This window comes from Lucilia cuprina, chromosome 6, assembly GCF_022045245.1.
Source record: "Lucilia cuprina isolate Lc7/37 chromosome 6, ASM2204524v1, whole genome shotgun sequence".
In the NCBI taxonomy this organism is placed as follows: Eukaryota; Metazoa; Arthropoda; class Insecta; order Diptera; family Calliphoridae; genus Lucilia; species Lucilia cuprina.
In genome coordinates, this window is record NC_060954.1 from 26753571 (window position 1) to 26781477 (window position 27907).

Sequence of the window (27907 nt, forward strand, 5' to 3'; positions counted from 1 at the left end):
CAAAAACTTTTCTTAACAAAATTGTTCTTAAAAATATTTGTTTATTAGCCAAATGTATGTATGTATGTATGTATGTATGTATGTATGTATGTATGTATGTATGTATGTATGTATGTATGTATGTATGTAAATATTTCTCCAAACAATTTAGAAAAGCAAGTAAATTATTTGAGAAGAGTAAAAAACTTGAAAAATATTTATAAAAACTCTTACGATATTTTCCTGCAAAAACTTCCTTTTTATGTATGTATTAAATGTTATTATTATTACTATTTTTGTATGTGAAATGTTGTTATACCCTTCACCTTCGTGAGAAGGGTATATATAAGTTTGTCATTCCGTTTGTAATTCCTTTAATATAATTTTCCGACCCTATAATGTATATATATTCTGGATCCTTATAGATAGCGGAGTCGATTAAGCCATGTCCGTCTGTCTGTCTGTCTGTCTGTCTGTCTGTCTGTTGAAATCAGTTTTTAGAGGACCCTAATTTGTCTTGTAGTGAACAAATAAAGCATTGATAATGCCAATAAGTAATAACTAAACAAAATGATATAAAATTCGAAATATGTTGACTAATAATCGCTCAGCAGTTCCTAAGGATCCTAAAAATAAAACAGAAAAGCCAAACATGGACTTTGGAGCTTACAAATGCTTAAAGAAACCATATTTATCAAAAAAGTTTTAAAGGACTTGGCCCACATCTTAAGTTACTAAATCCTTTTGTTGTTTTCAATATAAAACTAAAAAATACTTGTTCGTTCGCATTTAGTGGAACAGGCACTATAAATAATATTGTAATACATTTTTACATTTACACTAATTATAAAAAATAAAATATTATCTATTTAAAAAATTAATAAAGACCTGAAATGTTGTTTCAGTCCCGAATGTTTTGACCATCAATATATACCTATAGGTAATTTAGGGCGGATTTCTTACTTCTAGTTAAACTAGGATTAACTTGCTGTTAGATTAAACTCGGAACAAATTTAGGCGGACTTTAACCAATGATTGTGTTTTTCAGTTTTAGATTTAAGCTCAGTTAACTTTGTTAGTATTGCCAACTTTTCACTCAAAAACACAAAAAATGAACAGCTGTTTTTAGCAAACAATACTTTTGTAAAATGAAAAATTTTTGGAAAAATGTTAAAAAAACATTTAAAAAAAATAAAAATAAAGCAAAACAAATCAGAAAATTGCAATTTACTTAAAATATAAGTTTTTTTTCTTCCGAAATCATTGTTTTATTGTTTTTGTTAAGTGTGTTTTCTCACTTATATCTTGAGTTTAATTGGCCAATTACTCTCAGTTAAACTAATATATTAAGTAACTTTATTGATAACTGAATAACACGAAACATATATTAAACCAGGTTTAACCAAAGAATGAAGATTATCATTATCAAAAAAACTCACCTTTAAACAAATTTTAAATTTTTCAAAGCGCGATATTTTTGGTCTTGAACGGGATTCCGATTAAAAAGTTATTCATTTAAGTAGCACTTCCAAACCAAATTTCTTTAAAATCGGTGTTGGTAAATCCGAAAAAAGGTTTTTATGTCTGTTTTAATACGGATTCTACCTTATATCTATTATAAGAAACTTCTTAAAAGCATGTCTTCAGAAAATTGATTTCAACAGACATATGTACATACAAACGGATAGCTTAATCGACTCCGCTTTCTGTAAGGATCCAAAGTGTATTTACTTTATAGGGTCAGAAAATTATACTGTGGAAATTATAAACGGAATGACAAACTTATACAAATATCCCTTCACATGAAGGTGAAGGATCAACTGATTGAATAACTCCACCTTATGTGAATTCGCCTTGATTATGGTATATGTGTAATTGGGATGAACTAAAAATTCAACAGTGCTAACGGTTCGACCAAAATTGGCTGTGTAAATTCGTGAATGGAATGACCATTTTTCTCATTCAAATAATATATATTTTAAAATATTCATTAAATATATGTTAATAAAAATTGTCGTATGAGTTGTATAGAGCTTTTGCATAGAAAATACCAACAACATTGTTATGACTATTGTAGCAGCTGCTGACATACAACGCTACAACATCGATTGTGAATTGAACATATGTTTCCACTGGCTTCAGATTTACTAGATTTGAGTAAACATCTTACAGGTGTTTCCACTCAGCTTACTAGTTTTTGAAATTCAAATTTTTGCACAAATCCCGTCATATAACGAAAATAAAATATTTTTTTAATTTAACATTAAAAATGCAAACATACGGGTTTAATTGTATTAATTTGTTTATTAAATGGAGAGGACCCAAATTTGTATATATTTCAATTGATATTACGATGGAACGAACGCCTTTGAAATTGGAGAACTTATATCCGCATTCGAATGTATTCGAATGGCGAGTGGACCACACTACAAATTTTAAGAAAAAATAGATCTTCATTCCATTTTTCTAGTCATTTGGACCAATAAATATTTATAAAATCTATTTTTTATTTTAATTAGCTTGTACCTACGACTAATTTTTTTTTAATCCAAGATTAAATCGTTAAAATTTCCGATATGGCTGCAAATAACATTGACAGTTTTCACGCTATGACAGTCATTTAGTCATAATTTTAAAGCATTATGATTGCACTTTAATATGGTATATCATTTGTAGCACAATGTGTGTTTTTACAAATAGGTCAATTTGATAGATCGGTAGAATTATTGTTCTATGTTCAATAAACGCTGTAATCTGAGGTTCCGATATCGTTGCAATTAACGAAGTAAAAGCAATAACGAAGTAATTTTTAAAATTTACTTCCTTTAATAAAACGTTCACATTTGAATGTGAAATGTAGGTGATGCGTTTAACGCAGGGGATTTACGAAATAAGGCACACTGTATATTTATTTAATAGGTTAGTTTCAGCTATGAATATTATTTCATTATTTTTCAGATTATTGTAGACAATCATGCATACATTTTTGTAAGATCTTAATGAAATATTTAAAATACATCAGCAAGAGGAACACCGAAACCGAAAGTTTGCTTAATACTATGCCAGTAGTATCGATACCAGTTAGCCTTCATTACATCACACTCAGATGCTGGAACTCCAGTTTGCCGAAGTTTCATTTGGGTATAGTTTTTCTGAAAAAAAGGAAAAAGTTGTTAGATTACAAATTTATGTAGTAATAAGTAATATGGTATTAAAATAATTTCATTAATAATAATTAACGACAACTTGCAAACACTGAACATCAAAAAGTAAAACGCTGTCAAAGATTACCTAAATTTCCTAAAACAAATTGTTTTCGATTGTTCATTTCGGGACAGTCCCGAACTAATTAATTGACATACTGCTTATTGTGGCTTCTTGCCATCCGACTACCCAGGTGACTAACCATTTTAACATGTGCTTGTCTCTATAGCCTACAATGAGACTGTCAAGATTTGGATGATAATCTCCAAATCGGTTCATAAAAGTCAGTTACATTATTTGCTCTTTTACTATTTTCTAGCTATTGACCCGTTCTAGGAGAGGGACAAGTGTCCAAAAGTTTCCTGTCCAACTTTAATATTAAAACATAAAAAATTTGTTTCGAAAAAATTCTTTTATTTTTAGTTTAAGTAAATATTGAATTGAAAATTTTTAATATTGCTACTCATTTTTATCTTCAGTGATATGCGACATTATAAATGACTCAAATTATAAATAGCTCTGAAAGAATAGAATTTGTTATATCAAGGAAAGATTAATTTTCTCCTTAATCTCTACTATTTTTATACCCTTCCCCTTCGTGAGAAGGGTATAATAAGTTTGTAATTTTTTCCGACCCTATAAAGTACATATTTTCTGGATCCTTATAGAGTCGATTAAGCTATGTATGTTTGTTGAAGTCAGTTTTAAAAGAACCCAAGATATCATGGTTTCGGGAAGATCGCTATTTAAAATCAGCCAAATCGGACCATAAATAACGGAGATATGAGCAAAAATCCAAGACAACATCTAAAAATTTTATCAAAAATTTAATGTTTTTCTCTATGAATGTGTCGAATAAATGAGATGTGTGCTGGGTTGAATGATGATGGATGAAAGGTATCATATACAAGTGATACCGATTAATTTGCCTTCCTTGTCCAGATATGTTCAGAGTATACTCTGTTCATATCAGACTTGCCACAGCGTGTCACTGTGAGTAAGAACAATGTCTATGGCTTGTTGATGGATCGTGCTTCGGTCCACCGGTTACGACTCTAGGTGCTGTTGCCGAATCAACAGTAGTAGTGTGACTACTTTGGCAAGAGATTAGATAGCTAGAGTACTCCAGCAAAGTACTTGCGCATGGACCGGTCATAGCCAATGTGCAAAAATTTCCACCTGAGTCTTCATTGAAGACAAAGGGGCGATGGTAGACCGTTCTCAAGTCTACCCTGTGGATGAAAAAGACCACCGTGGGTTAAGGCCGACACGGCAGGTGCTCACGTTAAAACTCTCGACAGTCTGTAATCGTACAGAGTTAATTTTTTTGCAACATCAGGAGGGTCATTCATTTTGGATTATTTGTTGGGTTATTCTGTATTATTTCTTTTTTATTTGTTCAAAAAAATATCACAAAATTAAAGTGGAGTAGAGAACAAAAGAAATTTGAAATAACTGTATATCGCTTTTTTAAGATGTAGAAAGCTGTTGTAAATTAAACACTTGTTTTCTTAACGAGTAATAAACAACGACTGTCTATAGCACCGTTGCGCGTTCATATTGTCCTAATTACGAAGATTTTCGGCAATTCACACGTACATAACCCGATCATAAATAAGCAAGAGCAAGAGCGTAAAAATTACAAAAATTATCTTTGTTGCTTGACAGCATTCAACAAAGTATTGAGAATAAATTGCAAAAAAACTCATAAACTACAAAAACTTTTCAGCAATGCATAATCATCAAAATTCATAAAAACGATATTTTTAATACTTTTTATAAACATTTTATATTAAAAAATTTTATCTTTGTGAAGAAGTAAACATTTTTCTTTTCTTTGGATATGTTTAATCTGTAAAATTTACCATTTTACTTCTTAAAAAGTATTAAGTATTTTCTCACCACTACAATAACAGTTACTCTTTGTACTGGTATTGGCTGGTCTATAGTCTTTTGAAGTAGTTTAAAATTGCAAAATTAATAAGTGAATTTATAAAAATATGCAGAAACGCTTATGTACAAAAATTTTTACCTGTCAAAATAATAGCACCAATAAATTTATTTTTTCCAAAAAAGCAAAGTAATGCATAATGTATTATTAAAACCCTTTAAAATAGATAAGCTGCTATTTGTAGTATTAATTAATTAATGTGACTTTTAAGTAATTATAGAATTTCATTTAAAATAATAGGCTATTTCAAGCATTGCAATGAAGAAACATGAGAAACAATTAAAAAACCGATAAGAAATATTGTGGGATGTTTAAATAAAATGATTACAAATTGTAATATCTTACAATTATCATATCATATATTAATATTCCACCGATTTTGGTCATGAAATAATACAAAGATACACATAACTACTGAAGAAAAGTCAAAAACTGGATTCTGGACAATAGAGCCGCTGTAATTGAGAGGGCTGCCAAAAAGTTCCGATGAAATGTCAATCGAGAATTTGTATGCCGATGTAAAGAGAAAGATATCTGAAATAAAATCAAACAACAATTATGATTTTTGGAGTACTGTGAAACGAACATGGTTGTCCATTCCTCCAGGTATTTTGTGAATTTAATGAAAGGGATTGGCTAGCCCCCCGTGGGCCTAGGGCAACGCAACAATAAGCTAATAATAATCCTTAAAGTTAATTTGAGACAAAACTACTCAAATTTTGAACTCTATAAACTATTATCTAATTTTATTTAACATTTGACATGCTATTTCTTTATATTTTTTTAAAACCTAATTGTTTTTAATAAATATGAATTTATATGATTTCGTTTGTTCTTTCATTTATTCTTAACACATTTCTCAGTATTTTAAACCAATATACAAACACCACTTTTTTTAAATATATGTTTTTTAAATATTTTCAAATTTACTATGGAAGTGGTGCTATTATTCTGACAGCAGCTGTATATTTAAAATATATTAACAAAGTTTAAAGACATTTAAACAAAAATCATCACATACGCAAAAGTTGTTTACTTGATAAAAATTAAATTCCCTTTCAAAGTACAGTTGACGAAAATATAAACACGATTGAGCATGATTTTTATTAAAACAACAAAATTTCCATTCAGATAACGTGCAGAGTCATAGAAAAGTTTTCTTACAAAATTCCTGAAAATGGAAACAAAATGACCAAACAAAAAATATAAGAAAATTTGCAGACTATTCTGTTAAATATCAAAGTGAAATTTATATTATTGTCTGATGAGGTAACAAAAACAATTATCTTCAGATTATGTGCAGATTTATGTTTTACTTAAGAAAGGGTACATACTAACCTCCTTTATGTCTAAAAAAATATAGGCAAAAAAACGTATTGTCCTTTGCCAATGTGCAGATTAGTCTCATAATTGTCGTAACACTGAAATTACCTTTCGACAAAGTGCAGAAATCTAATGTTAATCGTTTAATAATTCAGAAAATGTGCAGAAAAGTCTAACAAAAAGTACGATGAACTAGTTCGACAACTGCGATATCAACTGCCACAAAGAACTACCACTAGTGAATTTTCAACCCAATAGCAACCCTTCAAACATTTAGAAGACAAAACTATTGCGCATCACTCCAGAAACACTTCTGGACAATTGTCAGACGAGAACGCACATTTTACAAAAACAAAATACATCGATTTCGAATTTTCGTCTTCTAGAAATATACTTTTAAGTTACTTTCGGATGATAGTTAGAAGAGTGCATCTATTTTCCTTAAAAAAACCATGACTGTTGCATTTTTTTTCATCTGGAAGTATACGTTCTAGTGACATCTTAATGATAGTTGGGTGAGAACACACATTTTACAATAACAAAATACATTGTTTCCTAATTTGTATCTTCATGATTTGTATGTTTATGTCACTTCTGGAAAACAGTTTGAAGAGTTTTCACATTAATGTTGTATTTTATTCATCTGGAAGTGTGGATTGTAGTCACTTCTGGACGGTTGTCAGACGAGAGCACACATTTTACAAAAAAAAAAAAAAAAAAAAAAATACATTGATTTCTAGTTTTTTCATTCTGGAAGTATACTTTTAGGTTACTTCCGGATGATAGTAAGAAGAGTACAAAAACAAAAAAAATAAAAATTATAAATACTCCATATTTTAGCGTGAACGCGAAAAAAAAATTAAAATAAATAATGCAGAAAATTTGCTAAGTTCAGTGATGTTTGTGTTTTGTTCAGTCATGTTTAGTTTTAATTATTCATTGTAAAACTTAAATGAGTTATTGAATTTAATGTTCATAGAAAAATAGTGTAATTAATATATTGTGAATCTTAAGTAATAAAAAACAATATGACAGTGTTGTGTTAAAAATCAACTGTTAATAAACATTTAAGAAGATTTTCTTAATTGGCGAAGTGTATTAAATATATACCAAAAAGTATAAGGAAGGATTATATAAATAAAATTAAAAGTAAGTTGTCATATTAAAATACTATTTTAGAAATATGTTAACAACTCTTAACGGCTTCCATTTCCATTATTTTTAAAAAAGTCTAATATGTTTAATTAAAAATGTTTTTATATTAAATTTCGACTCACTCTTAATTCGTTTAGGAGGTATAAGCATTTAAAGGCTTTTTCAAGTTGTACATTTCGACATTCATTTGATGAACATTGCACTTTTAACATATTTAGATTTATTTGAGTTAAATCTTAACTTTCAATATTTTTAAAACTATTTTCGCGTTCAGGTCTGGAAAAATTATATTTAAATTAATACTTCTGTTTTATACATAAATTATTATTTGACTTGGGTCCCTCGACACGAAATTGCCCATATAGGATATTTAATATTGAAATCAGATAGTTTTAAACCCACCTTTTTTAAATAAATACAATTTTATTAATTTTCATATAGCTTTGGATTTAATTATTCTAATTATAGGTACTTTTTTAGTTATTAACACCAGGTCTTTCTATGACCTATCATATGATACTAATATTCTTAATATTTAGCATGCCGTTCCCAAGATAAGTATTAGAAGAGAGCAAACAAAAAATAGTATTGCAATATTAATGTCAAAAGCAATATCCCGTTTAGGGTCGTTAATGTGCTTCTATCGTTAGTGACTGTAAATAATTTAAAAAATAATCCATGACTTAGTAATTTCAGATCTTTATAAACGGTTTAATTCCAAGTTATTGAAAAAATGTTCATGAAAGGTAATGTTTTTATTGATTCAAAACAATAAATAAATAAATTTATTAATTTTTAATTATTTTATTTTTTAGAAAGCAGGTTAGTTAGTTAGTTAGTTAGTTAGTTAGTTAGTTAGTTATTTAGTTACTTAGTTAGTTATTTAGTTAGTTAGTTAGTTCGTTAGTTAGTTATTTATGTTTTTATTGTGTTTTAACTCTTTTTTTTTACAAAATTTTGATTTCATTTCTATTTTAGTTTTTTTTTCCAACAAACATTGATCTGCCGGAGTTTCAAAAACTTGAACTATGTATGTATGTGCAATACAAAATAAAATAAAACTAGTAAAACATTTTTTATTATTTTTTATATTTTCTCAGTTGTTTTTAAAAATTTGATCAGCAAATAACAACAACAATAAAAAACAACATTTCACATACAAAAATAGTAATAATAATAACATTTAATACATACATAAAAAGGAAGTTTTTGCAGGAAAATATCGTAAGAGTTTTTATAAATATTTTTCAAGTTTTTTACTCTTCTCAAATAATTTACTTGCTTTTCTAAATTGTTTGGAGAAATATTTACATACATACATACATACATACATACATACATACACATGTAACTAAAATATTTGGCTAATAAACAAATATTTTTAAGAACAATTTTGTTAAGAAAAGTTTTTGTTTCATTTTATTAAGATTCCTAATAGTTTAATTTACTTAAATTACTAAAAATAGCTTTACTACATAAATACTTTTTATAAGTAGGATTTGTTCAGATTGCGCTGTTGTTTTGTCTTGTATATTCCTTTTGTTAAAGGCACAAATAATTAGATTTAAGAAAAGTTTTTGTTTCATTTTATTAAGATTTCCTAAGAGTTTAATTTACTTAAATTACTAAAAATAGCTTTACTACATAAATACTTTTTATACGTAGGATTTGTTCAGATTGCGCTGTTGTTTTGTCTTGTATTTTCCTTTTGTTAAAGGCACAAATAATTAGATTTAATAGGGGTCTATAGGAGTAACATGTACAAGAGCGAAATACTAAAAATAAGGAACATTACAAAAAAGGATATAAACAGTCTGCGTGCATGAACAATTTGCTACTCATAGTCTAGTCTATAATATAGACTATAGTCTAATCTATAATCTAGTCTATAGTTTAGTCTAGTCTATAGTCTAGTCAATTGTCTAATCTAAAGTGTAGTCTATAGTCTAGTCCATAGTCTAGCCTATAGACTAGTCTATAGTCTAGTCTATAATCTAGTCTATAGTCTAATCTATAGTTTAGTCTATAGTTTAGCCTATAGTTTAGCGTATAGTCTAGTCTATAGTCTAGTCTATAGTCAAGTCTATAGTCTAATATATAGTGTAGTTTATAGTCTAATCTATAGTCTAATCTATAGTTTACTCTATTCTATAGTCTAATCTAAAGTGTAGTCTATAGTCTAGTCCATAGTCTAGTCTATAGTGTAGTGTAGTCTATAGTCTAGTCTAATCTATAGTCTATAGTCTAATCTAAAGTGTAGTCTATAGTCTATTCCATAGTCTAGCCTATAGACAAGTCTAGTCTATAATCTTGTCTATAGTCTAATCTATAATCTAGTATATAGTCTAGTCTATAGACTAGTGTAGTCTATAATCTAGTCTATAGTCTAGTCTATAGTCAAGTCCATAGTCTCATCTATAGTGAAGTCTATAGTCTAATCTATTGTCTAGTCTATAATCTTGTTTATAGTCTAATCTATACTCTAGTCCAGTCTATAGTCTAGTATATAATCTAGTCTATAGTCTAGTCTAATCTAAAGTGTAGTCTATAGTCTAATCTATAGTTTAGTCTATAGTCTATTCTAGTCTATAGTCTAACCTAAAGTGTAGTCTATAGTCTAGTCCATAGTCTAGTCTATAGACTAGTCTATAGACAAGTCTAGTCTAATCTATAGTCAAGTTTATAGTTTAGTCTATAGTCTAGTCAATAATCTAGTCTATAGTCTAGTCTATAGTCAAGTCTATAGTCTAATCTATAGTGTAGTCTTTAATCTAATTTGTAGTACAGTCTATAATCTAATCTATAGTCTAGTCTATAATCTAGTCTATAGTCTAATCTATACTCTAGTCTATAGTTTAGTCTCTAGTGTAGTCTATAGTCTAACATGAAATTCATAACGAGCAGCAAATATATTATAGATTTTATCGTAATCCTCATAATGATATTCGATTTGTGTGTCACAATCGGAAACTCTAGCCTTTAGGAAGACATCATCAAAATCCATATTGGGTTGACTTAGAAGCTTCCTGTTAAGAGAAAAAGTTTATTTAAGACTTGTTTTTTTTTTTAAATAAAGATAAGTATGTAAGTACCTACTAACCTCAAATATAAATCAAAATTGCTGGGGTAGTTGACATTCCAAGATAAATTTATCAGTAGGATCACCTATTAGGTCCTTAATTAATTATATACTAAAATAATTGTTGGTACGTAATTCTGGAAATGGTTCTTTGTTTATTTGCTCAAAGATCTGATGAATACAGGGAAATGTTTCGGTGAACTTCGTGTATCTGTCCAGGCGCAGCATCCTTAGTTATGCATGTATATACTTTGTGGCAAACGCGCAAAACACCGATAAAATGTGCAAAATGCCGAATAATTAAAAAAAATTGTGCCAAGTTGACATTTTTATATCCTTCACCTTCGTGAGAAGGGTATATATAAGTTTGTCATTCCGTTTGTAATTTCTATAATATAATTTTCCGACCCTATAAAGTATATATATTCTGGATCCTTATAGATAGCGGAGTCGATTAAGCCATGTCCGTCTGTCTGTTGAAATCAGTTTTTAGAGGACCCCAGATATCGGCGAGATCCGAATCCTCAATAATTCTATTAGACATGCTTTCGAGAAGATCGCTATTTAAAATCGGTCGGTAAATAACGGAGCAAAAATCCGAGACAACCTCTGAAAATTTCATCAAAAAATGTCAACAACAACACTGTATATGGAAAAAGATGTACACGTGTGTGTAGATGTATTTGGTTTTATTCAGCTGTGTATTTTTTTGTATGTTTGGAATCCAAAATACACAACAAAAATATATGATTTGCATTTTTTGTTAAAATAAAATAATTTTCCCTTTTGTTTTGCAAATATATTTTTTAATGAATAGAAAAAAGTATTTAAAACGTTTTCAATTATATGAAAGTAGATTGTGAGTTATTGTACAATAATTTTTATGCGAATAATGTAAGTTTGAAATTTAAAAGTAACACAATTTTTTTACGATAAACAAAATCTACGTCTCGTCAATGTTTACCAGCAATGAATACGAAAGTGTTGTTGTTTTACTGTTGCTTGTATACTGTTAAGAACAACAACAACGTATTGCTAGTGTTAAGCGCATATAAGTGTGTAGAAAACACACTGTCTATATCTAAGCGCATTTACAAAAACAAAAGAATACCAAGCGCATATGGCTTGGGCACCCTTGGTTTGGATGCTGTTGGCGTCATTGCGTTGTTATTTTTGTTTTTCTGTGTTTTTCGTTATGTATGTTTAGATGTCTGTTGGTTTAGATGCCTTGTGTTTTATTTCGTTTAGCGTTGTTGTTGTTATACTTTTTGTTTAGCTTTTGATGTAATAATAATGTAGTCGGGAAAAAATTTAAAATTTATAAAAGATGTTTAAAATACACTATGGTGAAGGGTATATAAGATTCGGCACAGCCGAATATAGCACTATTACTTGTTTTGTACTAAAAGATTGCCATTTGCTAAGTACAGGGTTGGATAAGCTTTTCCTAAATTCTCTTGGTTTGAATCTAAAAAAGTCGACTTTTTCAAATTATTTGCATTTTTATACAGTATTCGCACCAACATAAACGATAGACATTGTTTTGTAAAAATCTTTTAAAACTCTTTATTAATTTATTTGTATGAAATAAATGAAATTTATAAATATAAAATGTTAAAATATGAAAAATTCTAAAAATAGTTTTTCACTTTTTGACGTTTTCTTTTACAAATTAGTTTTTAGTTGGTTTTCGACAATATTTTGAATTTGTATGGGAAAACTAAATAAATTTTAATAGTTTTTGAAACAAAAACACAATAAAGCCAAAAACTACTAGCTTTTACTTGGTAGATTTTGTGTTATAACAATTCCGCTAAAGTTGTAGTCAAATTGTATTTCAAATATTTCTAATTTATTTTCAGACAAGTGTATTGTCGCTGGCTGCGACTTGAGCCTAACAAACACCCAAAAAGAACCACAAATTTGTTTAAAGTTATGATGCAAGGGTGTAAACGTTTATTTCTAATGAAGAATTTAAATTATTACAAAAATAATATTATTATAAATATGAACCACTTACCGCAGTCTTTGTCCCCAACAAACTAAACTTTAATATTAATGCCAGTAAATACTGAGCCTACAAATTTCTTTCTGTTATGTACATTTACTAACTGTTACATTCCAAACAAACAAAAAACTCAACGAAAATACTGCAGTAGAATTTAGGGACAAAGTGCGTTGAGTTCGTAAACAAATAAGAACAAAAGGGAATAAAAAGAACAATATAAAAAATCCTAAAGGTCATATGAACGAATATTAACAACAATGATCATACAATTATAAACAACATTAAGGTGGCTCAATAAATATAAATCAAATTAAAGAAATAAAACAAATTTAAAGGGACATATAAAAGAAAAAAATAAAACAAATAAATCAAATAAAACTAATAAATAAAATTCGCTCCTCTATGAGCCATTAGGCGACATCCCCACCCCCGTGGATCGGCTACGATTCACTACTGCAAATCGAGTATGGCCAGCTTGGAAACAGGGCGTCTTAATACAACAGTATTTGTGCGAACATCAGCACGTCGAATAATACCATCTCTCCCTTTGAACACCTCTTCAACTCTACCGCGCTTCCAATCTCTGCGGGACACAGTTGGATCACAAATTAGAACCAAATCACCAACAGCAATGGGCTTTGTACGTTCACATCATTTAGAACGTCTAGTCAATGTGGGCAAATATTCTTTAATCCACCGCTTCCAGAAGTGGTCACGCAATTGACGGGATATGCGCCACTGCTTTCTTAGGGCAACTGGTTGATCATTTATTTCTCCGGCAGGAGTTTGCGATGTATTAGGGCAACCGAGCAAAAAATGATTAGGCGTTAGTGGTTCCTCATCTTCATGGCTCAGGGGCAAGTGCGTTATGGGACGAGAATTCACAATATTTTCCGCTTCAATAAGGAAACTTTGCAACGCATGTTCTTGGGGGGCCGATTCTTTTAAAGTTGACTGCAAGACACGTTTGACGCACAGGACCATACTTTCCCATATACTACCTTCCGCAGGATTATGGGGACAATTGAACTGCCAGTCTATATCCTTCGTAGAGCATTCATCTTGAATACGAGCCACATCAAATACGTCACTGAACCGCTTGGCAACTTGGTCGGCACCAACAAAATTTTTTCCATTGTCGCTCCTGAGTCTTGTAGGAAGGCCACGTCTATTTATAAAGTTGCGTATGGCAAGAATACACGCATCTGTGGACAAATCGAAAGCGACTTCTAAATGGATGGTTCTGATGGCTAGGCAAGTAAATAAAGCCACAGAGCGTTTTTCATGACGACGACCAATCGTAATAGTCAGAGGGCCAAAGTAATCCAAACCAGTGTAGGAAAAGGGACGAATATATCGAGTCAATCTGTCCTTTGGCAAAGAACCCATAAATGGTGGCACCGGCAATGTACGACGGAATCTGAAAATAAGACAATTAGAAACACGCTTACGTAAAATTTTCCTAAGGCCGGGAATCCAAAATGAACTACGAATTTCACATATAGTTGCTTCAAAATTTTGGTGTTTAATTTTTTCGTGTAACTCAGTGACAGGATGAAATGACGGCAATATAATCGGGCGCCTTGAATCCAATGGTAACCAGCTAGCGGCGTCCACACGGCCATAAATACGAAGTAATGCATTTTCATCCATATACGGGCACAGGGAGTACAATTCACTACTTTTGGGCAGACTACCTTCATTTTTTATTATTTCAATTTCTTGGCAAAAATGCTCTTGTTGAGCTTGAAGGGAGAGCAAAATTTCAGCATTTTTAACTCGTCTGCAGTTAAACCATTTTCCTCAGCAGGACCAATCTCCTTACTGCAGCGGTTTATAAAACGTTACACTAAAGCCACTGTACGTTTTAGTTTCAAATAGGAGAAAAATCTTTTATAATCAATGACTTCTTGTATATTTACCAGTAGAGCAAATTTTGGACGAAGTTCTTCCGAATCTTGTTCGTTTGGGGCTACGTTTTCCTTTTGGGGCCAATTATCTTCAGAATCATAAAGAAATTTAGGACCATTCAACCAGCGAGAATCATCAGAAAAATCAACTTGGCTTTTCCTTCTTGTAGTTTCATCCGCAACATTTAGATTTGTTGGTAGCCATCTCCAATCTGCAGGGCTAGTAGATTCAAGAATTTCCGTAATTCTGTGGGCAACAAAAGGTTTGTAACGGCGACTTTCTGAGCCAATCCAATTTATTACAGTTGTAGAATCACTCCAACAAATAATTCTTGATACCTTAACGGAATGTTCCTTCAAAATTGTAACCAATAACCGAGTGCCCAAAACAGCAGCCTGTAGTTCGAGCCGAGGAATACTCATAATTTTCAAAGGGGCACATCTAGATTTGGCAGCCACAAGAGACACTTCAATTTTATTATGGGCATTTATTGACCTCCAGTATGACATAGCTCCAAATGCGTCTTCACTGGCGTCTACAAAAACATGTAGTTCCAGGCGGTAAGGAACACCATTTCCAAAATAACACCGAGGTACTTTGACCTTTTCAACATTTTGAAGACCTTGGCGCCAATTATTCCACACATCAACAATTTCACCGGGCAGTGCTTCATCCCATCCAATGCTGTGTCTCCAAACTTCTCGCATCATCAATTTTGCCGTTATCATAAAGTGGCTCAAAAACCCAAGTGTGTCGAAAACGGACATAACCACACTCAACAGCTCTCTTTTAGTTGGAGACTTTACACCTTCCATAACACCATCATTCACATTGTGGAACTTTATGGATGTTGCGTACTTGTTGCGCAATTTCAATGGACCTTGCAGGGTTAGGAAAGCTATCCACAAAGTCATCCACATAATGATGATCCAAGATAGACTTCACTGCACGAGGATATTGATCACGATAACACAGAGCATTTGTCTCTTTGACATAATGGGCTACACAAGGCGAACAAGCAGCACCATAACAAGCATTTCAAAACAATCGGGAGCTTATTCATTATCTTCGCGCCAAAGGAACCGTTGAGAACATCTATGTTCAGGAGCCACAAGTACCTGGTGAAACATTTCTTTTATATCCCCGCACACTGCTACAGCACCAACACGAAAATTAAACAAAACGGATGGCAACGGCTTGTATTGCTGGGGGCCTTTAAGCAGGTTTGAATTGAGAGAAACACCTTCAACGGATGCGGCAGCATCAAACACCAACCGAATTTTTCCTGGCTTATTTGGGTTGACCACTCCAAAATGAGGAAGATACGAAGTTCTGGGGGATACATCAGCAGCTTTTATGGGCGACAGTTTATGTACATAATTCTTCGACAAATAATCCTTCATTATAGTTTTATAGGCGACACCAAATTCAGGGCATCTTTTAATTTTTCGTTCAATGCCAACGAGCCTATTAAGAGCCATATGGTAACTGTCTGGAAGCACAACATCATTAGTACGCCACAAGAGCCGAGTTTGGAATCGACCTCCAATTTTTATTGTTGTTTCTTTCATAATCTTCCGGGTCCGTAACTCATCCTTTGATTCTATGACCGGCAATACCTTCACTCCAAAATTCTCCGTTTCAAAATAATTAGCCACCAAGTCATAGAGCCTTTGATCAGGCTGAACCAACAACAAACACAAATGGGAATTGGACGACTTACCCCTCATTTTACCAAATACGACCCTTCCTAAAGGAATGTTGGCAGCATATGGACCATTTTCTTCTAGAGGCACAATTTCATCGGGAAGCCCTAGATGGCAATAATCCAACCCAATAAGCACTTTAGGGACTACGTCGTCGTATAATTTAATGGGCAAACCAGGATGAGCACTTAAATCCATATTTAAACTTTGGGCCGGCAATTTTAAATTTGAAACTCCATAAGCATTATTTAACGCATATTTCCTCTGCCTACCAATTCCACTTACTTGCAAATGAACCACAGTCGCCATTTCTAGTGACGCCTTACCAGCATACCAGTGTAGATTTAATTTGCTTTGTTGCCCCTGAAGACCTAGTTGCTTCACCAAGGAGCTGTCCACCATAGTAACCGAAGAACCTACATCCAACAACGCTTATGTTTCAACTTTGTTACTAGGACCATAAAGCACAATTGGCACCACTCGAAATAACAACACACCTTTATCTGTAGCTTTGGACACACAACTAAGCACATTTGATGAACCACTTGGACCAGGAGTCTCAGATGAAACCGTATTATTATAATATATTAATTTTGACATCATGCAATAATTTGTTATGTTTTCTTAGGCAACCATCAACGGGACACGTCTTACGATAACGACAAAATCGGCTTGAATGTCCACTACCGAGACACGAAAAACATAACCTCAATTTCTTAACATCACTCCAACGATTAGGCACACTCAATGAACCAAATTTTTTACACTCAAATATTTTATGAATTGCCTGGCACAGAGGGCATTCTTGTTTATGTTGACCATCAGCGGCATGGAGGACAACTTTTCTTTTTAGTTCATTATTTTGACGATTTCCACTAGAACTTTGCACCATTCTCACCAAATCAGCGACACCCTTGAGCCATCTACTAAAATCCAAAACTGTAGGATATGGCTTTATAGTTGAGGCGTAGCGGGCCCACTCCATCCGTTTACTCATAGGAATTTTTCCGATCAGTTCTTCCATCAGTGTGGGATTTGCTAAATGCTGTTGTCCATTGGCAGTTTCCAAAAAAGCAGCTAGATTCTGCACTTTAAAAGCAAGAGGCACAAGTTTGTCGATAGCACTTTCACTAATGGGCGAAATTTCTTTAACTTGTTGCAGCTGACAACGAATGAGTATTTTGGGCCGACCATATTGAAAACACAATTGTTCCATAACCATACTCACATTATCGGGATGGATCAACAACGACTTCACACATTCCCGTGCATCGCCCTTCAAAACCTTTTGGAGCCTCAAACAATTTTCAAAATTATTATAATTATAAACGGCAGTAGACTGGTTAAAAGCCGTTGAAAACATGGGCCAATCTTCAGGAACGCCATTAAATTCCGCAAGTCATAAATTTTTCTATGCACCAGCATCGAGCCAACATTTTGAGACAACGGCATATTTGACGGCATCAAAAAATTATTTTCATTACAGCCTATGGAAGAAAATGGCGTCCGACGTTCAGCGCAGTCGACGTTGGCTGAGGCAGAATTGTCAACGTTGACTTCACTGGTACCCGTTACTGGCGGCGCCATATTGGATGGCTGTGGCATGGCGGCTGAAGAGCTTGGCGTCGAATTATTGTTCATGGCGATGGACAAAGCACGCTGGGCATTTAACAACTGGGCCTGGAGAACATTTATCTGGATTTGGAGAACTTCTAAATTGTTGTTGTAGGTCGACTGGGGCAACGGCGGCTGAAAATTTTGTTGGTTAGGTTGAACACTGGCGGCAACTGTGGTGGCTACGGTACACGTCGTTCCGGCAACGATGGAACTTGCAGGCACCTCGGCAATAGAAGGAGCAACTTTAGATGGTTGGCTTGAATAGGCGACACTGGTACTTACGTTTGGTGGAGGCACTCCAGCGGCAGTGGGAGTCGATGATGTTCCAGCGGCAAGGGAACTGGCAGGCAGGGCAGAGACTTCAGCGGCTGAAGCGGTCATTTGTTGGAAACCAACTTTTGTTCCGGCAGACGAGGAACCACTAGTAGGCTGATTCATTGTTGACTGCAAGCCAACCAAAAATTCACAAAAGGTTTCTCAAAAAACCACAAAAAATTTCACACCAAAAATTTAAATGGAAAATTGTTCACCAAATTATTTTAAATAAATTAATTATTTGTCCCGGCAGACTGGAATCACTGAGCTGTTTTCAAATTTATTTTATGTTCCGGCAGGCAAGGAACCACAAAATTATTTCAAATGAAATTTGTTCCGACGGACAAGGAACCACAAATTCACACAAAAGTACAAATAAAATTTGCTCCGGCAGGCAAGGAACCGTTTACATAAAATTACACAAAACGTATTAATGTTCCGGCGGCAAGGAACCACAAAAAACATTTAAATTCAATAAAATTTGTTCCGACAGGCAAGGAACCACAATCGCACCAAAGATTGCGAAATAAAATTTGTCGCTGGCTGCGACTTGAGCCTAATGTTGAGGACAGCGAGTTTAACAAACACCCAAAAAGAACCACAAATTTGTTTAAAATTATGTTGCAAGGGTGTAAACGTTTATTTCTAATGAAGAATTTAAATAATATTATTATAAATATGAACCACTTACCGCAGTCTTTGTCCCCAACAAACTAAACTTTAATATTAATGGCAGTAAATACTGGCTGACATTTCTTTCTGTTATGTACATTTACTAACTGTTACATTCCAAACAAACAAAAAACTTAACGAAAATACTGCAGTAGAATTTAGGGACAAAGTGCGTTGAGTCCGTAAACAAATAAGAACAAAAGGGAATAAAAAGAACAATATAAAGAATCCTAACCTATGAACAAATATTAACAACAATGATCATACAATTATAAACAACATTAAGGTGGCTCAATAAATATAAATCAAATTAAAGAAATAAAACAAATTTAAAGGGACATATAAAAGAAATTAAATAAAACAAATACATCAAATAAAACTAATATATAAATGAAATTCGCTCCTCTATGAGCCATTAGAAGACATATATATATAATATATATATATATATATATATATATATATATATATATATATATATATATATATATATATATATATATATATATATATAATATATATATTATATATATATATATATATATATATATATATATATATATATATATAATAATATATAATATATATATATATATATATAATATATATATATATATATATATATATAATATATATATAATATAATATATATATATATATATATATATTCAGAATTTTATAATTTCATTTAAAAATTTTCAAAAGTATTTTAGAAGTTTCCTTTTGTATTGTGGAATTTATATACATTTTAGATATTCTAATTAAAATATTAAAATACAATTGGTAAATTTTGATATACAATTAGATATTTCTGAAATACAATTTTAATTTAAAATTTAAATAAATTAAAAATTTATGAAAATTGGAAAAATATTCTGTACATATAACGAAAATCCAATTGAAAATTTTGGAGAAACAATTGAAATTTAATATTAAAATAAATTGGAAAATATGGGTACTAGAAATTAAAATATTTTTGTTAAATATTTTAGAAATAAAAAGTTTTTAATGGTTTTAAAAAGTTTATAAATGCCGACCGTATTCCTAAACAAAAAAAATTTAAGTACCTTTAATAAATTATTTTATATTTAAAAATAATTTCGTATATTGTTTTCATTAATTCACTTCCCATCCTTGATGAGTGCATTTAAATATATAAGAATTTGGCAGCACTGCACATTCAGTCTGCAAAGAAGAGAAAATACTCATTTTCTGCACAAAAAACTCATTTTCTGCAAATAATACTAATTTTCTGCAGAAAAGAGTAATTTTTTCCCCCTCTCCCATAATCGAGTGAAAAAAGTTTACCAGCCAGAGTTTGTTATCTTCTCGTGGCTTGTGAATTGAACAATTAATTGTAAGGTAGTGTTATCAGAACAGCTTATGGTTTTTTGTTACTATGTTCATTATTCACCGTGGTGTATAATTAATGTCAAACTTTGTTTTTATTTTGTAAATGTCAAACTGGTTTCATTGTGTATATGTAAAATTTTTGATTAAAGTGAAATTGTGTGATTAGGGTATATTTTTGTTTAAGCATCAAAAAAATTATAAACAGATTTAAATTTATAAAAATTTTTTGTTTAATAAAAATTCGCTTTGATTTATTTGTCAGCTGTTTTTGAAATTTTTCCCTAATAGCCAATTCGCCTTCAAGTACATCCACAATGTCAAACTACATATAAAAAAATGTTACGAATTCGCTTGGTACTCTGAATTCGTCGATTACACTACCTTATAAAATTAATATACCTTGGTGTGGCCATGCAGTTTTAGGATGTGTGCCAAATGATATCAATGTTCTATGTTGGATTGTAATTTTTTTATGGTGGGAAAATTTTTACATTTTGCTGTGCCAAACGATATCTTTTTTTGCTGTGATAAATTTTGAAAATTTTCACGATTAATCCCGAAAATTTAACGCATCCAATAAAAATAAACTGTTTTTCGTCCTTTATGAATTTTATAATTAAATCTCTTAAATATAATATTTTTTGTTTTGTAAATTTTTTATTTTCATTTGTCAGAAATTTATGTAGTCCAATGAGCTAGTAAAATATTATTCACCTCATATCTATCAAAAATTTACTTTTAAAATAAATTTGCTATCGTTTGACACCCACTCTTAATAACCAAATAATCATTACCAAGGCGAATTCAGATAAGGTGGTGGCAGTTCTGCAACAACAACATTTTCCATGTATTTTGTTTTTGCTTTTGGTTTTCGTAAATGTCAAAAACCATAAGTACGGCGTATTCATTTGATGAAAAATTTTTGTAAAATGTTTATATTATATTAAAAAATGAAGATATTAAAATTTGGGAGGAAAATATATTCTGAATTGAATAATGTTTGTTTCCATCGAAAAATTATTTTCGGCAGCTTAATTTGCAAAATTTAAGTGAGTGCCTTAAGTTAAGTAAAACTTAATTTTTTGTGAAAAATTAACATAAAAAGTACATATTTATGAAAAAATTATATTACGAATGAATGAATATTTGTTGCGAATTAATAATTCTACTCCGGCGAGGTAATTTTCAATATTTGGCCATAATGTAGCAGCCGCCGGACGGGTAAATACCTTATATGGATTTTTTTATATAAAGCGTTCCGGAACAGACTTTTTTAGTTAATTTGTTTATCTACATAGTGTATATATAAAACAATATGGTTAAATTGGTAAGATTTAATAGATTTTAAAATTAAGCCATTAAGTAATAATCAGCTGCCGCCAGCCGGGAAAATACTTCATATGCGTTTCTTAATATTAAGTGTTCCGGAAGAGATTTTTTTTAAATTAATCACGTTATTTATGTAAAAAATCGGAAAATACCAAGCATCTCGTAAACAAATATCAGTTTATTTTAAATAATGGCATAATTGGTATGTATACAAATATGTTATTTAGGAAAAATATTAAATGTTAACATATTAAATAATATTGTTTTATATTTTATATTAACATAGATATTAGGCTTCGTTTCAAAAAATAAAATGTTTCCCGTTTTTGTGATATCACAACTTTTTAGAAGGTTTTTGTATCAGTTAATACTATGCTGTAATAATTTTATCAAAATTCCAACTCCTTCTTCTGCATATCTGAGGCGGAAACCACTGATTTTGAGCGACATTTTTTGCAGAGCAAAAACTGTATTATTTATAGGAAATCATGCTCTAATAATTGATTTTATAGGAAAAATCAATGTTTCAAAATGTTTAGTATTATCCAAAGATGCATTTTTTCCAAAAAATATTTCAAAAAAATGTGTCTTTGTGCATAATCAAAGTATGCTTTTTGCTGAGACAAATGGTGCAAAAATAAAAATTTTATCATTAACCCTTTAGATGTGATGAGACTTTATATTTTCAGATTTAAAATTTGTCATTATACATGTTATATATGGAACATTAATTGGATGGAGTTTTATTAAATTCAGAGATGATGATGATGAAAAACTCCATTGTTTGATGGGAAATTATTTAACCACAAGCCAACATTATAACCATCATAACTCCTAAAGGGTTTACAATAAATTAAAAATTTTAACACTATTTTTGTAAGGGCATTGAATACTATATTTACGAATGATAAAATCAGGTTTTGAATTTTTTTTTTAATTGCATTTTTTTCTTTTGCTCATGTGCATCTAAATTCTGTCAAATTAAGTTTATATATCTTAAATTTTCCTGTAGAATAGTATACTAAAGTCAGATTTGAAATATGTACAGCAGTTTTTGCCCGCAGATATGCAGATGAAGAAGTTGAAATTTAAAAAAAATAATTACGCCAATATTAGCGCTGTTTTAAAAACTGCCATAAAAAGTATGATATCACAATTTCAAAAATATTGCGTGAAGCCTAATAGATATATAAAGTGATTAACTAAAAAAATCTCTTCTGGAATAATTTATATAAAGAATCACATATGAAGAATTTTGCCGAACAGCGGCAGCTTACTTTTAGTAAAAGAATGAATTCTATTTGGAATTAATTCCCTTATATTTTTAATTCGGCTTAAAATTTTTGAATGTATCATTCTTTAAAAATCATTCTTTGAATTTAAATTCTAAAGCTGAATTTCTAAGCTTTATATTCTATTGAATTAATTCCTAAGAGAATTCATTCTTTATAGGAATGAATTCAATGGAATGATCATTCATATTTCTTTAATTCCTTCTATTACAAATTGAATGAAAGAAACAAATTTTATTCAATTTTTAATATACAGAATGCTTTTGAATTTTAAAACAAAACATTCATTCAATCTATTTCAAATTAAATGGTTGAAAAATTTTTAAATTCAATTTGTAATAGATTGAATTCAAACAAAATTTATATCATTCAAAGGGAATTTAAAAATCAATAGGAATTGTTGAAATTAATTTTAATTCAATTTGTAACAGATTGAATGCAAACAAAATTAGTTCATTCAGAAGGAATTTATGATTCTATAGGAATTAATTCATTAGAGAATTAATTCAACAACATCGAAAGCTTTAAGAATTAATTCTAGGAATTAAATCAAAGGGAATGAGTTTGAAGAATTGTTAATTCTTTAAAATATAACTCAATTTCAAATAAAGAATTAGGGGATGAATTCTTTCAGAGCTTTGTTTAAAATTTATTAAAATTTAACAAATTAAACAATATTTTTTTACATATACACTATGTGGATAAAGTGATTAACTAAAAAAGTCTGTTCCGGAACGCTTTATATAACAAAACCCATATGAGTTATAACCCGACCGGCGTCTGCTACATTATGGCCAAATATTGAAAATTACTCCGCCGGAGTAGAATTATCCATTCGCAACAAAGATTCATTCATTCGTTATATATATTTTTTTCATGAATATTTACTTTTTTATGTTTATTTTTCACAAAAATTAAGTTTTACTTAACTTTAGACACTCACTTAAATTTTGCAAATTAATCCGCCGGAATAGAATTTTTTTGAATCAAACACTATCAATTCAGAATATATTTTCTTCACAAATTTTAATATCTTTATTTTTAAAAAAATAAAAATTTAAGTTTTGCAAAATTAATCTTCCGGCGTAGAATTTTTTACAACAAATATACCATTTAGGATAATACAAGGTGTTAAGCTCCACCACAATTTCCCAAGATTTTATGAAAATAAAACAAAATATTTGCAAATTTAATTAGACGTAGATCTCTCTGTATTTATTTATTATTATTATTTTACCTCGTAGAAGTAATAACGTCAAGAGCACGTAGTGCTTATGTTGACGATCAGAAAAGAAGTGTTTTTTACTTTACAAAACGTAAATTGGTGGCAAACAATATTTAGGTACCGTTAACGGTTTACTCGTTAGAATTTTCCAACAAAGTTGTAAATAAAGCGGAGCTTAGTAAGATTCTAACGTCGCAAAAAATAGTATTTGCATATGTTATCAAAACAAGTGTAAACCCTAAATCGAACTAAAGAGTGTTGCAATTAACATTGAGATCTATATCTATAGATTTTTTTTGTTAATATATATTTTTTCATAAGTGATCAAAGGCATCACACCAGACTGGGCTGGTAAAATAATGGTTCCCATAGAACAAAGTCTAAGGAATGTAGTTTTCCGCAGACTACATACTGCTCTCAAAGGGAGAATGGTTTTAAAGCAGACCATGAACTGGGTTCGTAGAAAAAAGGTTCCCATAGGACAAAGCCGATGGGATGTAATTTTTCGCAGACTACATACTGCTCTTAAATGGAGAATGGTTTTAAGCAGACCATGAACCGGGCCCCTAAAAGAGGGACATGGTCATAAATGACCGGACCACAAAGTGGTGTATTTAAATTTAGTATGTATATTAAAGTAGACGTAAATATATTCTTGTGAGCATTTTAAGTGATATTCAAACAAACATTAAGAAGCGTTAGACCACGTAGTGTATTGTAAATTTGCGATATGTGATTCAAAGTCCCTGGGATTGGCTGGTCCTGTCAGAATCCAGCCAAATACATTTTTTTGTGCCAATAATGACCCTAATATATTTTGCTGTACTTCCGATAAAATTATACGATGATATAAATCCGCACCAATAAGAATATCTACAGGCCTACTATCTAAAAGATTTGAATCCGCCAAAGAAAGATTTGGCAATAACTTTTTAATATCGATATTTACGGAAGTTGAAGGTAAATTTCCCGAAATTTTTGGTAAAACAAATGCGTTTGTACTATGGTTTACTGAAGAGTCTAAATCGGAACCAATTTCCACAGGACAATATTTAGAAACTCTAATAACTACATTATTAATGCCAGAAACTTGAGCATGTGCAGAATGCGTGGGAAGTTTAAACCTTTTCCGTAATCGTTCAGAAATGTAAGAGCATTCCGAACCCGAATCAATTAAAGCGCGGACCTGATACTTATTGTTACTATGAATTATATTTACCGTAGCTGTCCCTAATAGAACAGACTGGTTTTGACTAGTATGAAATACTTGTGAATTGGACGTTACATTATTGGACGTATATGATTGTTGGTAGTGGGAGTTAGTATGTCGTAGAACCGCATCAGAGTTCTGTTCCGTAGAAACAGTAGGTCTTTCAACCACAGAGTTTTCTAAATGTTGTAAATGAAGCATCGAGTGATGTCGATTATTGCATATATAACAATTATTATTTATTTTGCAACTTCTGGCAGTTTGTGTCCTCGAAAGACAATTAGTGCAGAAGCTATGCTCATTCACTGTTGAAATTCTATCAGATATTGAAAGACTTTTAAAACGACGACAATTTCGCAAGTAGTGGGACTGCTTAGGACATAAAATACAAGAAATTTTTCCGGAAGAATTGTGAGATTGCAATGAAGATTCCATATTAGTGGAGTTTGTACCTTTAATTTTTTGAAGACATTGCAAAGTCAGAATTCTTTTCTTCAGAAAATTATCTAAATCTTTCCATTAGGGGAAAACTTAATTTGTCCTTAATTCCCTGTTCCCATAAAATAATTGTTGAACTAGGTATACGTTGAATACACATAAACACGATAATTGGGTCCCAATTATCTGTAGGCACATTATAGAAAGAAAGAAAGTGCCGTAAGAAAACTATCGATTCCGCGCTGTAAGGTTTTGAGTGCTGTGATCGACTCCTTGTCAAAGGCAGGAAGACTAAATAAAAGCTTTAGTTGGTTATGCACCAACATACGAGGATTCTCATATGTATTCCTTAAATCGCGCCAAGCTAACTCAAAACTATTATTATATAATGGATATCTTGAAGCGATTGTTTTAGCTTCACCCTCGGTTATCCGTATTAAATGGCAAAGACGTTCTATATTGCTAAGCCTCGAGCTATTGATGTAAATTGCGGTAAATAAATCCCTAAAAGCGGGCCAAGAAACATAATCCCCTGCGAAAGAGTCGATATCGCATGGAGGGAGCGTCAGATTATGCTCTGAATTATCGGAATTCAAATTCGCTGTTGGAAGTTCATTAGTTTTTGAAGCAGATTCCAATGTTTGTATTTTCCTAGAAATAGATCCTCCACATTCAGTATATTCAAAAGATGTGGCTTGATATTTTTCCGCTACCACTTTAAATTCACGAGACTCTAGAGTGTTAAGACACACTTCGTACGTCGAATTAACTTTGTCCCAAAGTCTTTCTAACTCCCGTTTCCGAATCTCAAACTTAAAAACGTCATGCAATTCATCATCTAAATTATCAAACTTCACGCGGTATGCAATGAGAGCATCCGATGCTCTAATAAACGCATTTAGTGATGTGACCGACATTTTTAATATTTAAAAATAGTTATAAAAATAGATGAATTAATAACTCGATATTTAACTACGAATTGACTACAAAATTTTTATCAACAAACTTGATAATAGACAAACTGACCGACCGTAGGGTACCCAATATAAGGGAAGATCAAGAATACACCGTAATGTATTTTGTTGGTAGAATTTACAGATGTAAATCTGTGAACGAACAAACGCACAAAAGATAATGTAAGAAAACACAAATTTAAAATAAAATAAAATGAACAATATCGCTTTAAATTATTGTCCGTAGGATCAAAAGAATTTATATATATATATATATATATATATATATATATATATATATATATATATATATATATATATATATATATATATATATATATATATATATATATATATATATATATATATATATATATATATATATATATTTTTTTTTTTTTATATAAATTAAAGTTAAAATTAGTGCAATATATCCACAAATACAACAAGTTAAATCCGGTTCGCTAGGACCAAATGTTCAGCTCCACCACAATTTCCCAAGATTTTATGAAAATAAAGAAAAATATTTGCAAATTTAATTAGACGTAGATCTCTCTGTATTTATTTATATTTATTATTATTATTTTACCTCGTAGAAGTAATAACGTCAAGAGCACGCAGTGCTTATGTTGACGATCAGAAAAGAAGTGTTTTTTACTTTACAAAACGTAAATTGGTGTCAAACAATATTTAGGTACGGTTAACGGTTTACTCGTTAGAATTTTCCAACAAAGTTGTAAATAAAGCGGAGCTTAGTAAGATTCTAACGTCGCAAAAAATAGTATTTGCATATGTTATCAAAACAAGTGTAAACCCTAAATCGAACTTGAACACAAGGCGAATTCAGATAAGGTGGTGGCAGTTCTGCAACAACAACATTTTACATTAATTTGTTTTTGCATTTGGTTTACGTAGATCAAAGTAAATTAATAAAGTAGCGACATCTCTTGTTGTACAACAACATCTACAACAAACACATGTATTTTGTTTTTGGAATAATCCAAGAATGTGTCAAAATAAAATTTAAGAAAATTTCCTTTAACAACAAAGTAAACAAAACATAAATATAAAATATTACTTTTAAGTTGAAAATATTAAGGATTTAATTATATTATTATATATTATACATTTTATAACACTTTTAAACTACTTTAAAACCACTTTTAATTCATTTTTTCAACTTTTCA

The 27907-nt window shown here is 30.8% G+C and overlaps 2 protein-coding genes across 2 annotated transcripts; both read right to left on the reverse strand.

Moving 5' to 3' along the window:
- Positions 1-12711: 12711 nt before the first annotated feature.
- Positions 12712-13683, reverse strand: LOC111689473. The gene has a single exon (XM_046953889.1). The coding sequence runs from the start codon at positions 13681-13683 to the stop codon at positions 13351-13353; it is 333 nt and encodes a 110-aa protein (XP_046809845.1). The 3' UTR covers positions 12712-13350.
- Positions 12712-15546, reverse strand: LOC124420563. The gene is made up of 2 exons (XM_046953883.1): positions 14622-15546; positions 12712-14119 (listed from the first exon to the last, which is right to left on the reverse strand). Exons 1-2 carry the CDS (start codon positions 15528-15530, stop codon positions 13982-13984), a joined length of 1047 nt encoding a protein of 348 aa, XP_046809839.1. The 5' UTR covers positions 15531-15546; the 3' UTR covers positions 12712-13981.
- Between the last annotated feature and the right edge of the window lie 12361 nt (positions 15547-27907).

What these genes read in the sequence shown, in the direction of transcription:
- LOC111689473 (XM_046953889.1), bottom strand. Translation starts at nt 13,683, where the DNA reads ATGGTCCTGTGCGTCAAACGTGTCTTGCAGTCAACTTTAAAAGAATCG.
- LOC124420563 (XM_046953883.1), bottom strand. Translation starts at nt 15,530, where the DNA reads ATGTGGATGACTTTGTGGATAGCTTTCCTAACCCTGCAAGGTCCATTG. An exon ending in GTCCAAAATTTGCTCTACTG is followed by an intron (nt 14,120 to 14,621) that starts GTAAATATACAA and finishes TCTTATTTTCAG; the next exon opens with ATTCCGTCGTACATTGCCGG.